Source organism: Protopterus annectens, chromosome 10.part0 (assembly GCF_019279795.1).
Source record: "Protopterus annectens isolate FY-2018-M chromosome 10.part0, PAN1.0, whole genome shotgun sequence".
Classification (NCBI taxonomy): domain Eukaryota; kingdom Metazoa; phylum Chordata; order Ceratodontiformes; family Protopteridae; genus Protopterus; species Protopterus annectens.
Genome location: NC_056744.1, coordinates 965,981,749 through 965,997,237, shown reverse-complemented (window position 1 = coordinate 965,997,237; position 15,489 = coordinate 965,981,749). Strand labels below are relative to the sequence as shown.

General features: G+C 39.6%; 1 protein-coding gene across 1 annotated transcript in view; it reads left to right on the top strand.

Moving 5' to 3' along the window:
- The window catches only part of TMCO1 (transmembrane and coiled-coil domains 1), a 488,674-nt gene that overhangs the window by 312,583 nt on the left and 160,602 nt on the right, over positions 1-15,489 (top strand). The window contains exon 5 of the mRNA XM_044085738.1: positions 1,471-1,480. Within this exon, the coding sequence (XP_043941673.1) occupies positions 1,471-1,480 (10 nt within the window). The remainder of the gene's footprint in view (positions 1-1,470; positions 1,481-15,489) is intronic.

The following is a 15,489-nucleotide window of genomic DNA, read 5'->3' as shown; positions in this document are numbered from 1 at the left end:
ACTAAACATCTATAGCAGGGGGCTATGCACTCCCCACACCCACCTTACTTAAATATACCAACTCCGAGATCGCACTACATTGCAGAAATGGGAAATCTTCCCTTTCCGCTCTGTACGGCGATCAACATTCAGTCCGATCAAACTTTTACAAGTTCGAACATATGGTCTCGGCCATATGTGGTTCAAACTTGTAAACGTTCGATTGACTGAAGGGGACCCATATATAGGGGACTTGACAAAAGGATTATGCGGTTTCCTAATTTCTGTGCAGCCAGCTGGGTGAATATGGGTATCTTGAGACAATTCTCTCATGTTTACTGACAACCACTTAATCCTTAAAAGTAACTGATACAGTATGTGAGAGGTGTACATACATGATGTCACTGGAATCTAAACTCTCGCATAAAAGCACATGTCATGTTGTCAAAACCATGCACATAGCACTACTCCCCTCAACACATTCTTAGGCACGTAAATGCAATCTTTCTAAACAAAGAATACTTCCTAGAACATCCATCAGCAAAGATTATCCTGAGAAAAATCCAAAAGCACTAAACAAAAGCAACACCTAACAACATACATACAGCCTGAATCAGTGGAACCCCAAATACAAAGCCCATAGGGCAAACAGACACTTTCCTGGACCCTAGCTATAGGGGACTCGGTTGTAAAGCATACTGATGCCCCTCTAACCTGGCTGAACATGGAGAAGATAATAGTAGTCTATCTGGAGCTAGGATCTGCCAAATTATGCATTCACTCAAGCCACTGCACCACGGGTACCGTATGATTCTATTGTAGTTCATGTAGTTGTAAATGACCCGAGGCATACCTCCCTAGACTATATGAAGAGAAACATTACAGAGCTCTCTGTGCATCTCCAGTTAGTATGAGACTAGCATTGAACAGCATATTATCTTCACTAAGAATGTCACAGTACCAACAAAAGATTGGCTGAGTTTCTGGTGCCATTCTAAGGGGATCCACTATTTGTCTGCATGGGAAGTCTGTTAACAAACCATGTTGCTTTGCCATGGATGGTCTGGACCGGTTCCCTGTAGGCTTTCAAATGCTAGCTAAAACTTTATCCTTCCGCATATTGCCTTTTTTTAGGCAAGGCCAAATTGCCAAACCTACCAACATAGCAAAATCAACTCAACTGAACCTCAAGGTGTTACGGCTCAATGCCAGGAGCCTAAATAAAAAGCTGAACTCCCTCCAAGCCCTCCTCACCCTAGAGAATATAGACATATGTGCAGTTATTGAGACATGGTTTAAAGCTGCAGAGAGTACCCTGGCAGTCCAAGGTTTCAGTGCTGTCAACACTTTTTGTAGACTAGTAGTACAAGCAGAGAATAAAGGTGGAGGTATCTCGACATACATCACTATAACACAAGGTTAAACAGAATGATGTGCTGGAGTTTCTCCACATGCAGGTCACCATATATAAAATCCCATACCATATTCTAGCTAGCAGTAGGTCACCCTCTATGTCCCATGAAACTCATATTGCATGCTTATAACCTGTTGGAGACTCTCACATTCCAACCTAACACTTTACTTATGTGGGACTTTAATTATCCTTCTGTAGACGGGGAATCGTACACAGCCCCACATTTGTAGGCACTGAGATTCCTAGAGTTCATAAATGCAAACACCCTTAACCAGTTAGTGCATAGGCTCACTAGAGATTCTAACATTCAACATCTCGTACTCCTAAATATGGAAGAATGCTACACCATCCCCAATGTCACATCCTTCCTAGTAAGTTCTGACCATAAAGTTATCTCCTTCAAAATCAACTTGGTAACCCCTGTAGCAGTTAGGAACTATTCCAAAGCATATTATCGTTTATTAAGCTATAGTTTGTCAAAGTTCAGCGCCCCTCCAAATCCATAAAACACAGCAGCCTATTCAGAATTGTTCACAGAAACTCTGTACAACCATGTCAGTGGCTGCATAGAGGCCGCTGTACTTACAAGAAGTAAGCCCAAAACTAGCCACAAAAACAAACCACCCTGGTAGCATCCCAGATTAAACTGGTTATACAACAAAAGGAAAAAAAATCATGGCTAAAATCAGGAACTGTGACTCCCATAAAAGTAAGAACTCTCATTAAAATATGCAAGCAGCTAAGAGGGCTAATAAAGTCCAATAAATCCAGTTTTGAGGTAAGGATAACCCCACAGTCAAAAGGTCATCACAAGGCCTGCTTCAGTTATGTCAGAAATTTCAAAGACAGCATAGTGTGCTGAAATGGTAGTTATTGGTGCTACACTCACTGAGCCTGGCAATATAGTGAATCTGCTGGCTGACAAATTCAGTTTCAACTTTAGCCTCACTCATCCCCAGCCACCTCCTAGGAAATGCCCTGAAACATAACCCCTCCAACTGTAAATAGACAGCATGTCCTGGCTGTGCTTGCTAAGGCCAAGAACACAGCCTCAGTGGGCCCTGATTAATATCCCAGGGGGCCTCCTGAATAGTCTAAAACATAACCTGTCGGGGCCACTAGAGTTACTTATAGTTGGTCTTAAAACAGGCTTTGTGCCACAAGAATGGAGAGCTGCAACAGTTATCCCTCTTTATAAGGTCAGACCATCAACAGATCCCAGAAACTACAGACCCATTAGTCTAATTAGTCTTGCATGCAAAGCCATGGAAAGAATTATTATAGAAATGATTGACAAAGACATAGCAGAACTTCAGACACTTGATCCATCCCAGTTTGGCTTTGTCAAAGGAAGGTCATGCCAACTAAACCTGGTGGACTTTTTTGAGAAAGTCTCCCAAGACCATGGATGAGGGTAAAACAGTGCATACTGCCTACCGTGACTTGGCTAAGGCATTTGATGCAGTACCCCACTCGGGCACTGTTAAACTTTTGGACTTGGGCATAAATCCATGTATAACATGCTGGATAGCCAGCTGGCTCACAGACAGGACCTAGAAAGTTAGGATTGGTGGGACCACCTTGTCAGAGAGGCCAGTCACAAGTGGAGACTTCTCAGAAATCAAGACTAATATCAAAAGTGTCTGTTTGACCAAGTTTGCAATTGACTGCAAATATATAATCTCCCTACGACACTAGCATCTTACAAGAGGATCCTTAACAGACAAATGACTAGTGCCAAAGCCGTAGTTTAAACTCTATGCAAAGAAATGCAATGTAGTATCTTTTAGGAAGTTGGCCATCACAGGAAACTACATCATCAGTAAAACACCCGCAAGAGTTGACCCACTAGTTAGAAATTTGGGAGCTCATTTAGACAGTAACCTGACCTTCGACCAACATGTATCAAAGGTTGTAAGGAAATCCTTCAGTGTTGCTCAACATAAGTAAATGCATTGCATCTAGGTCCAGAGAAGTCATTGTACCACTTTGCTTGGCCTTCCTCAAGCCCATCATTGAATGTAGTGCCCCCTTAGGTATGTACCTGACCAGATACATGCAGCAACTGGAATGTCAGCAAAGGTTCCTTACAAAAAGAATAGGGCATAAACACAATGTCCTGTGCAGATCGCCTCAAAACCCTATATCTGTACTGTACCTCTCAGCAGTCTGTAGGATACGGTCTATGCCTGGCATACGAAGTATCCCAGGACCCCGCTCTGATGAATCTTTTGCACATCCGCAAAACAAACAGCATCAGAAGTACTAGATCTAAAGACCTAAATTTTGCTTGCAATATAAATGTACATGTTGAAGAAATAGATATGTACCTCAAAGAATGACCTTTCTCTGGAACAGACTACTGATCCATTTAAAACAAAGTCCCTCCCTAACCCTATTTAAGTGCAACTTGGACTGTTGGAAGGGAAATTTAAAATTCACACCTGGTGTGGCACTCACATCCCTGATGGAAAGAGGTTGTCAGTAAATCATGTAGCCAACAATCACCCCTACATAAACGTCTAAAACATATGACATGCAGGACACATTTGGGTTGCACAGCTAGACCTTCAACCAACATGTTTCTTTGAACCCCCTCCCCGATTCCCATAAAGATTGATACTTGCAAAATATCCCAACTAACATCCAAACCAAAGGGTAAAAATGTCACACACATAAAACCAGTCAGTAAAAAAAACTGCAAGAAAAACCCAGTCAAGCTATAGTTTCACTTTGTAATACCACAAATCTCTTGTAATGGAATGTATTTTGCAGGCACTTTAATATTAATGGGCATCAGATGGGTTTAAAGACCCTGTTTCTGAAGTATAGCCAAACTATCCACTTCCAATTTAGTGATGAGATGAATAAAAAAGCCAAAACATGAATTTCCACAGATTGTGGGGTTTGGCTTTATTGGTCAGTGTAACCATAAAGAATTTTAAAAGTAAAAAAAAAAAAAAAAAAAAAAAAAACTTGTGGGCATTCAGAAGCCATGTAGCTGAAACATTTGATGTCCTCAAGGGGTGATTTGCATATATCCCATAAGCCTTTATTACAGAAGGTTTAAGGTATCATACAGTGAAAGCTCTAGCCTTGCTAGGATTTTCTTGCAGTTTTTTTTTTACTGAATGGTTTGTCTGTGTGACATATATAATATATATAATTTCCTCAGAGAAATATTTATTTTTTTTTAAGAATTATTATCTCATAGTAGCTTCCACCAATTAGGGGATGTTAGAGTACCACATCTCAGATAGGGTTTCTAGAACTTGCCTCTCACATAATGCATCTTTTTTAAGAGTATGTGTATTTATGAACTTCTGACCACTGTAATCTGAATTTTCAAAAGAATACCATAATTCTGGCAGACGTGATACTGTCATTAATGCCACAGCTGAGTTTACTAGAGAATTTTTATTTTTCTAAAAGCCTGTAGTAACTTGGTACATCTCTGCGTTACCCTTTGTATTTTCCACTGCACCAAGAATGCTTACTGCAGGCTGTAGGATAGCTATATTTTTCCATATTTGGTCGACTTTATTTTGCAGAGTCTTCTTCAAATTGTCAGGAATCCCTCTCTTGGGTGAGAGATCTCTTAACACAAGCTGGGATTCGAAAAGACCATTCAAAAGTCTTTTTCTTGACTCATTCACACAGGATTCTGTTCCTGGAATGTCAAATAGACATCTCAATTCAAAGAGCTCTTCTTCCACAGAAAAAGTAGATCTATATCCAAATCTATTTCTAATGTTTTCCACTAAAAGTTTGGTCACTGCAAGTGAATACATCAGGATTTTGAGTCTCATGGCATCTGTGAGTCTCATGATACCCGTGGCAAGACTCCATATGAGAAAGATACAGTGGTATCTGAAGTCTCTTTGATCCCAGCACCATCACTCTTTGTCTTTTCAAATCCCAGTGGTTGGGTTTGTTAGAGAAATCATTTGGTGCAGACAACTGATATCCTTAAATCCAAGACTCCCCTTCACCCTCTTTGTTCCAAAGCAGTCACCACAGATACCTTGGGGAGCAGTTTCAGGGGGATATAAGTGCAGGGTATGTGGGACACCAAGGACAGTAGCAAGCACATAAACGTAAGAGATGCTTGCTTTGATCAAGCCACTCAACTCTCTGAATCATCTGTGGTCCCTGAAAACTCTTCAAATTGCACAGACAATACCACATTCGTGTTACATTAACAAGGATGGGTCATACCCCCTTTGCAAACTTGCCGTGTTAGCTTGTTGGGATATGGCTTCACAGCACATTCTCACTCTACAGGTATCCTACGTTCCATCAGAGCAATATTGTGTGGCAGACAAGCTGAGCCGGACCAGGGCAGACCCTCACATAATGGAAGCTAGATAAAGGAGTCAGCCAAGATTTGATCCATGTGTGGGGAGTTCCTCAAGTAGACCTTTTTGCCTACTCTCAGAACAAACTAGCAAGTTTCTTTTCCAGGCTCCTTGCAAGAAGGCTTAGAAGAGAGAGATGCCTTTTCTTTTCCTTGGACAGGAATGTTCCTTTGTACTTTTCCATGCTTTCCACTAATATCCAGGGTACTTCTGAAGATTCAGAAGGAGGTCTCCCTATGGATCACTGTGGTAACTCCCTTCTGGTCCAGGAAACCATGGTTGTCCCTTCTTTTGGAAACGGCCAGAGACCATTACCACAAGCTTCCTCACTGATTGGATCTACTCACACAAGATCAGGGGTGTTTGATACACCCCATCAGTCAACTTCAATTTACTGCATAGGTGATAGGGTCTTAATTCCTTTTAGGCTTGTATTTACTGAGGATGTGTAGCAGGTATTAAGAGACACGAAAGCCTACTAATGGAAAATCGCATATTAGTAAATGGAAAAGGTTTTCTGTTTGGTGCCAACAACATACCAGCACCCATTTAGGTTAGTTTTTCTCTGTTTTTATAATGTTTGTATGAATTATTGTTGCCTGGCCTTTCTTATTCCTATATCAAGGTTCATTTATCAGTTTGGCTTGTCTGCCCATGGATACTCTTTCAATGCAGTCTTATGTTGAAATGTTTTTGAAAGGAGTTTTGCATAAGAGGCTTCCAAGTAAACCAGTGGCCCCTCCTTGAGATCTTAATTTTCTGTTAGAGAAGCTAACACTTGCTCCATTTGAATCAGCTAATGTGGCCTACCTGAGGTTCTTAACATGGAAAACAGTTTTACTGATTGCTCTGACCTCTGCAAGAAGAGGATGCGAGTTGCAAGCTGTTATAATGAGTCAGCAGTATTTCATTTGGGACAAGGTTTCTTTGAGAACTAATCCTTCTTTTATGCCTAAATTTTGTTTAAGCCAAACTACCCATCTTCCCATTTTCTTTCCTGAACCTAAAAATGAAGGAGAAGGGATACTCCATACCTTGGATCTCCACAGACAACTCTTGTACTATGTTGATGAAACTTAATTTTTCAGATCTTCAGATCTATTGCTCATTTCTTGTGAAAGTAAGAAGGGCCACTCTGTGTCAAAACAGACTACTTCCAAATGGTTGTCTAAAGCTGTTACATTTTGCTACGTTCACAGTAACAAAACTGTTCCAGGCAGGGTCAAGGCCAGTTCTATCCGGGCCTTAGCTTAATCTCTGGCTTCTTGGAAAGGGATGGATTCTAGAAGTATTCTAGAAGCTGCTGCTTGGTCCTCTATACATTTGCAAAGCACTTTAAACCGTGATCAATATGATTAATATAGCTCAGTTCTTTAAGTAAACTTACTGTAACATTATATATTGGAATAATCATTGCTGCAGTAGCTGCTTCCTCCCCCACCCCCTTGTTTTTGGGTATGTTTTTTTTTACACCAGGATATGTACATTTATTGTCTGTTCCTACCAGTGTCCTTTCAGGGCTCAGCCTCCCTCCCTTTGTTAGCAGGAAAGCTCTGAAGGGCTCGCCCCCCCCCCCCATACTTGTCTTTTAGTCAGCTCAGCTGGAGTTGCGTGACAGTTTTGGGCACATGGAAGGTGCCCTGAAGCTTTGGAAGCTGGCCGGCTATCCTTGTCAGGATATAACCCATGTAAGACTACTCATTCATACATCTACTGTTATGGGAAGTTTACTTACACAACTGTACTTTCTTTTGTATCGGTTATTCCTGAATTAGTGACTAGAGATGAACTAGTTGGAAAGGATGGAATGATTCAGGTTGGATGTTTGAGAGGGCTGTTACTACTAGTGTTAAGTTGTACATTCCTGAATCCTAAGGGAAGATGCAGGTATTTATGCTTATGGCCATATCTATCTCTTGAGTTTGCACTCTATACCCTGGGATCTAAATCACTTGCCAGCTCAAGATGCCAAAGAAGGAGGTGCTTTTTTGCCAATGTGCCAAAATGAGGGAGCTTGAAGGCTAAGTAGGTATTAGAAGATACCTTTATGATTTATGCATAACGCATATGGCACTACATATGAGTGTTTTTACCAACAGACCACACCAACAACCAGGGAGAGGAATGGACAATATCAGAGATGGCTAGTAGAAGGCAGGACCTGCAGTATGCAACTAAAGGAATGAGAATTTGTGTCTGGACATGTTAAAGCCAGCAAGAAATGAAAGCAATTTTAAAATGTTAGTTGGCTTGATTGCAGTGAGACAAGTCAGTATCAGCAGGAGAAAGACGAAAATAACAAGAACAGATCCAGTGAAAACAGGAAACAAATGAGAGACCTCAGTGATACAGGGCTGACTGAAATCCTCCCATTGTACAAAAGCAGCATTGATAGCAGTCGGAACATTTTAAAGACTGGCCTTTATTCCTTTGGTAAGGGGAGGTAGATCACAGTAGCTTCTATGGAAGACAATAACATTTGTCAAGATGCTTGGTTCTAAAGTGAGTTTATCCAGAGGTGCCCCTCCTCTTAATTGTTCCATATCACCATCCCTGTCCCATCTTAAATCTTTCAATATTATCCTTTTCAGACACTGTATGCAAGATGTTTCATGCATCGTCAGTAGGTACAACAGTATGTCCCAAGAAAGAACATTTCATAATATCCATTAGAATATACTTCCCAGTAATTTACTAGTTATGTCCTTTCGCTTCTCCATTTTAAGCTCTAATCCCATTCTTTGTTGTAGTCTTTTATGATCATACTATAGAGTATAGTCATTCTTGGGCCTGCTCTTCAAATAGGTATTCCTAAGACACCTCACAACAACCCAGCACTTTTGCAGTCCAGAAACTCAGCCACCAAGTAGTGCTTCAACAACCGTAAACAAAACCAGTAAGTGGGGAGAGAATGGGGCCAAATTAAAATGGTATTCTGGTTTCAAAGCACAAAGCTTATTTTTCAGTATGAAATCTAATGCAGAAAACAAAACAATTATGACGTGTTTTATAGGGTTGAGTTAAATATGACCTTGCTAAATTATTAAATGGGGAAAAATGTACAGTCATGCAAAATGGTCTTTAGGACCTGCATAACTTTAGAAACTACATTAGTTAAATAATAAATAAATAAATAGGCTACATATATTTCAAAAACCATGCTAAATAGTATAGTGGTTAGTGTTTACCTCACAGACACACATACAGGGTTGGATTCTCATATTTGGAAAGAAAATTGGCCTGGCTTTAAATGGGCCACAAGGGCAGCTAGCCTAGTATTTGCCTACGCATTCAAAATACTTTTGAAACTAAATGCTACTGTCAAACGGTAACCAAAAACAAATAGGTATACTGCCACCCAGTGGTGAATAGAAAAAATGCATGCAAATGTACTAACCAAAAATACTAAGATTTTAAAAAAATATTTATTTTACATTTGTTAACTGGGAGAGTCCAACTGGATATATGTCCATTTTCAGTGGAGGTCCGGGGAGAAAAGCTCCAAAGCAGAAAAATCATTAACGGGAGAAAGACATGTCAACCAAAAGGTTCAGTTAAACAAAATATAGAGTACACAATCTTTATCCTTCATATAGAAGTATATCCCACATCCCAAAGACATGCTGTAGGTGAATTGGACACACTAAATTGGCCCTAGGTGTGAGTGTATGCATGTGTATGACTTCTGTGGAAGGTTGGGCGCCGGGCTGGCAATTTGACACTGTAAAACTCCACTGCCAATCATGAGCGGACAGGTGATCCGCTGTGGTGACCCCTAACAGCCTAAAAGCCGAAAGAAGAAGAAGATAGAAGTATAGTACATATAAGATAGTGAGTTAACCAAAGAGTGTATTTGTCAACAATCACAGGCTACATTAATATATACATGTTATAGAGGTGTTTAACAGCAAGTATAGCAGGAAGATAGAATAGATAACTTCCATAACTCATTTCTACACATGAGAGACATACTCTGTCCTTTAGGTTTCTTTACAGTGTTCAGTGATACTATTACCCCAGGCAGACATTACAAAAGCAGTAGATAAGCTGTTACTCTAGTTGCTGGAAAACAGACATACGAGTTACTATCCAGGGGTAGTACAGGTACATAATCTGTGATTCAGGAAGTGTGTTTTGAGTAGTTTTTTGAATTGGGTGGTGGAGTTATTTATTATGTGGGCTGGAAGGGAGTTCCAGATTTTAGAGAGGAAGTGGCTATAAATGGATCTACCTGCTTCATTTTTAAAGTTTGTTACTTTAAGGAGGTGTTGGGTACTTAATCTCAGGGATCTGGTAGTGGTGTAAGGCTGGAGTAGTTGCTGCAGGGCTGGTGTGTTGCCAGGATGATGTACTGCTTTGTGAGCAAGTGTTAGTTGGTTGATTTGAAGGGTCAGGGGTAGTTCTAGCCATTTGAGTTATTTGAGGCTTTCACAATGGTGGATTTTAGAAGTTAATCATGTGGCAAATCTGGCTATTTTATTGTAGCAGCTGTCTAGTTTGTTGAGCTCAGTTTTTCGGAGCTTGGTAAGCACGGGGGAGGTGTAAAGTAGGGTCAATAGGAGGTGTGTCCTGGCTGTGGTAACCTTAGAGTGACTGGTGAGAAACTGTTTGTTGCGATAGAGTAGGCCCATTTTTCTGTGGACTCTCTTTATGGTCTGAGAGATATGAATGTCAAATTTAAGGCTATTGTCAATTTCAAGGCCTAGCAGTTTGGCGTGACTGCTTGGCATGATGGTTCTGTTGTTATGAGAGGAGATTGAAAAGTTAGATGAAGAGGGTGGAGATCTGTGAGGGCTGAAGAGGAGTAATTTAATTTTGGCTGGGTTTAGAATGAGATCTTGGTTAGTGAAACGTGTTTTTGCCAGGGGAAAAACATTCTTGTGTTAGGGAGAGGAGGTGGTCAAGAGAATTGTCTGCACAGATAATGGTGGTATCATCTGCATATTGGACTATTGAGGCTTTGGGTATGGTGGGTGGTAGTTGATTAGTAAATAGGGTGACGAGTAGAGGACCCAGGATGGAGCCTTGGGGTACCCCTAGGGAGACAGGCAGTAAGGGAGAGAGCTGATTTAGCCATTTTACATTTTATTGCCTACCATCTAGGTAGGTCTTAAACCAAGAAATAGTAGAGAAGCTGAGATTTAGGGTGGTTAGTGTATGAAGCAGTTTTTCATGGTTGACCTTGTCAGAGGCTTTAGGTAAGTCTAAGAGAGTTGCAGATACTAGCAGTCTGTGGTTTCTGTGGTTATTGACGGTATTTGTGCATGATGTAAGTGTAGTGGTGGTGCTATGTAAGGGTCTGAAACCAAGTTGCTGAGTGGATAGTAATTTGTTTTCTAAGAGGTATTTCATCAGTTGCATGTGGACAACCTTCTCTAGAAGTTGTGATAGGGGAGATAGTATAGCTATGGGTCAATAGTTACTAAGCTCTACAGAGGTACCACCTTTGTGCAGTGGTGTAATGTATCATATTTTCCAAAGATGGGGTACTTTGCACTCTGAGATAGATCTGTTTATTAATATGGAGACAGGGTAGGCTGTTGCGTCAGCTGCTAGTTACAGATATTCGGAAGGTATATTATCGGCAGCTGTAGAGGCTGGCCTAAGTTTTAGGAGTAATTTTTGTATGATTTTGTTTGGCACTGGGTTGAAGATGAAGATGTGGTAACTAAGATTTGTTTTGGGTGAAGAGGGTGTTTTAGTTGGGGATGGATTGTTGGGGCTTAGTTGGTTGTTGGCTAGGTTTTGGATAGTTTCTGTGAAGAAATTGTTGAGCTGAGTGGGGATGTTGTCATGGTTGTTCACTATTTTGGGGGTGCGGGTGGTTGTTTTCCCTGGTTTGCAGTACAGTGTTGACAGCAGCCCAGAACTTTTTTTGGGTTTTTAATATATTTATTTGGCATATTTTGGAAGTAGTAGATTTTGTCTATTTTAATAAGTTGTTTGACTTTGTTACGCAAGTGATGGTATGTTTGTCTATTTGGGATTTGCTTTTATGATAGTTTGTCTGTACTTTGTTCCTATCTCGGAGTAATGTTTTAGTATTTAAAGTTAACCAAGGTGCATGTTTAGTTCTGATTCTTGTAGTTCTAGGAGGGGCATGGTGGTAAAGTATGTTAATGAAAGTAGAATTGAAGTATAGTACTGCTTCATAAGGTCCAAAATTTTTAGGGGGGTCCATTTGCATAGTTTTAGGTCAATACTGAAGTTGAGTTGGTTGAATTTTTTCTATTCCTACATTCCCTGACAGTTTCTTGGGTCAGTTGGGGAGTTTTGCTTCTTATTAGAAATGTAGCTAGGTGGTCACTGAGGGAGTCTGGCAGGCAACCAGCGTGAGATATATGGGAAGGATGAGATACTAGTATCCAGTCTAGTATAGACTGATGTTTGGTTCTATTGTCTATTCTGGTGGGGGAAGTTATTAGTTGGGTTAATCCATGTAGATGGATATGGGAGATAGGGTTTAGACTAGAGCAGTTATCCTAGTCAATATTAAGGTCACCTAATAGGATGTTTTCTTGGGGAAGGATGTTTGTCAACAATTCTAGTAGTTTTTCTGTGATGGTAATATTGTTCCCTGGGGGGATGTAGCATCCTATATTGTTGATATGTTTATGTGGGTCAAGTTTCAGTTTAGTGAGGATGAGTTCAGTATTATCTATAAGTCTGGGGTTGTTATGTCTAGTTTTTCTAAGATAAGGTGAGTTTTATATAGTATTGTTACTCCTCCACCCCTTTTTCTGTTGTAGCCTGGTGCTGTGATTTCATTATCTTGAATTAGGGGCTTAAGCCAGGTCTCTGTCAGAATGACAATATCTGGATGGTAAAATGCGATTAAGGCATTGAGGTCATGGACCTTATTTAAGATGCTTCTAATATTTAGATTTATGATGAGGAGTGAGTTTGTGGGCCTTTGGAGTAAGGTTGTATTTAGGTCTGGGACTGGTCTATCTGGACTGAGTGGGCCTGGGTTGGAGTGTACAACACCGCAGCATACTAGTGCTGTTTTTAGGTGTACATAAAGTTTGTAGATGAGCTTTGTGTAATTGAGTGGTGTGCGATTGGCTATTTGATGGGCATAGCTTGTGTCTGAGGTGGTGAATTAAGGTGGTGTGATAGTTGTATGGGGTTTGGAGTATTGGGGGATGTTCCTTTATAAGGAATGAATAGTGTGTAGGTAAGTGATGTTTGGTAACTGGTAATGGTGGTTAGCAGAGTGAGGGAAGTGATGCAAATGGTATATAGTAGGAGTTGTGTGTGTGAGGGTTGAGATGGTGATATGGTGTAGGGGTGAAGTACCTAGTGTCAACCAATAACCCCAGATATCCACAGCTGTTGTTCAACAGTATGATCCCACCAAAAATATGATAAATAAGTGAACTAAGATAACACCAAAGATTGATTACTGTAGTTATAAATGATCAAGTGTTAAAAAGCATTCAGCAAATAAGATTCTAATATCAATGTTAGTAAAAATACACTTGACAAAAAATCAGGCACATTCAAAACAAAAAGTCAGAAATATGGCTTCTAGCGAAAACAAATGTCACTCCGCCACTTGTAAAGGCGTCCACAATCAAAAAATGCCTTAGTGCATCTACAACTTTAGAATCCGTTCCTAGTAGACTTCATTCTCCCACCATTAGAAATACAAACACCACACAAGAAAATGTATATTAAAAATAGCTTTCTTCACACCAAAAATGTACTTTCAAGTGCAACTGAATTATAGCGTAAGCTTTGGAAAAAGAGGGCTTTACTATTCTAAAAAGTGTAGCCTACAAACAAAACACTTATAAAAAATGGTTGTGGTCTAATATTAAACAAGCAAATACTTCAGCAAGCATTTTAAGAAAACTGTACACAAGAAATAAAAAATAAACATTTCCCACAAGAACACACTTGAGACTAGCCCCAAAAATAGGAAATGTGTCCCTTACGAAATATTCCGTCTTGGTTTGGTAGTTTCAATAACGAGGGGGCGTGGCCTCAAATTCAAAATGACTAAATGGCCACCCCCAGCCAGCAATCTACTACGCATTTCAGAATGTGGACCAAACAAGTCTTTATAGACGATTAAAATATAATTTACCAACAAAAAAAGTGTCCCTTTGCAGTCCACAACAGTGCTTGAAGTCAGACTAGACTACAAAAAAAAAGCAAAAGGAAGTCTACTTTTACGCCAACACACTGTACGTTAGTGCGAGCACTGCTTTAAACAATATTTAGTTTCAAACAGTCCACCTCTTGGATTTCGTTACCTTGGCTTTGGGCTTTGCTACCTTTTTCGGTCTATTTATTAAGTTGTAGGGGGGAAAGAGCCCCAATAGTCATAATACAGATGTGTTCCTTGGTGCTTAGTATCTGAAATGTTAAACTGTTCATGTTTTATGACTACCTTTGGTATGAACCTTATCAATACCATAAAAACTAAAATTTTTCCTGGATGTTGAACAGAATATTTGTATAGAGCATTGATGATTCTTTGAAATCTCATACCACTCAAATGTTCAGATACTCATGATTTAAACATTTTAGAAGTTTTAATTACATAAAATGCCTGCACGTGCAGACTGTTAAATAAATATTGTCACCTTACATCTATTGAAACTTCTAATCATTTATCATTTTGTGAGAATTCACAGAAATTGGTTCTTTAGTTTAAAAAAAAAAAATAAAAATACTGGCAGAAAGTAAAATTGCAACATGAAAAAGTAACTGCTCAGTAGGCTACCACTGTAGTGTGTGTGTGTGTGTGTGTGTGTGTGTGTGTGTGTGTGTGTGTGTGTGTGTGTGTGTGTGTGTGTGTGTGTGTTTATTAAATATCATGTATTTTCTTCTGTGAGCTAAGAAATTCTTCCATTTTCTTACCTCTGTTGTGTACAAAACAGAGCTGGGGTTCTTTAGTTCGTTCAGTTCATTAGTTTGAGGTTAAGCTTGTATGGTATCCAGTAATGATTAACTTTTTGATATTGTTATTATTGTTATCAAAAGCTGTGATAAAAGCCAGTATGAAATTATTTTTAGATGTGATGGATAATGAATACTTTGACTTTCTATGCCTGAAATCAGCTAATAGGTTGCCATGTTCTCTGTCTATTAACATGTAACCCCTTCTGATAAATTGGTCCAGTTTATCTTTTGAGCAAATTTTATAATATGTAGGTAGTGAAAAATGTGTCTGATCTTAAGAAATTATTTAGTTATATTAACAATGTGAGGTGGATGGCAACTTGTAGCCATTTAAAGAGTTCTTATTAAAAGTGTGTGTGTGTTTAAGTATTATTCCATTTAATTGTTTTCTGATTGTCACATCTAAAAAATAAATATCATTCAAATGATGTACTATAAATTCAGTACCCCAGTTGGTGTCATTTGGTAAAGAGCAAACTCCTTTAGCTCAAGTCAGATCAGAGGTCCACTCCAGCCAGCAGTCATCCAGAAATCTTTACCAAATGTCCATGGCATAGAAAAACAGATTATAGTTGATATCTAACATTAGATCACTGTTAAAGTAACTTAAACTATTTGGGTTATATCCTGCCCAGGAAATGACCACCAAACAGCTTTCAAAGCTTCAGGGTACCTTCCATGCACCCTGACTGCTAGGGGCTCTAGCAGTACCACATGTGAAGGCAGTTTGGGTACCAAAAGCTTCAGAGCTTTCTCGCAGCTGAATTGTGCTCCCTCTGTGGGATTCATGGAGGGATAACGAGAAAAATGAAAGAGGCATTTCAG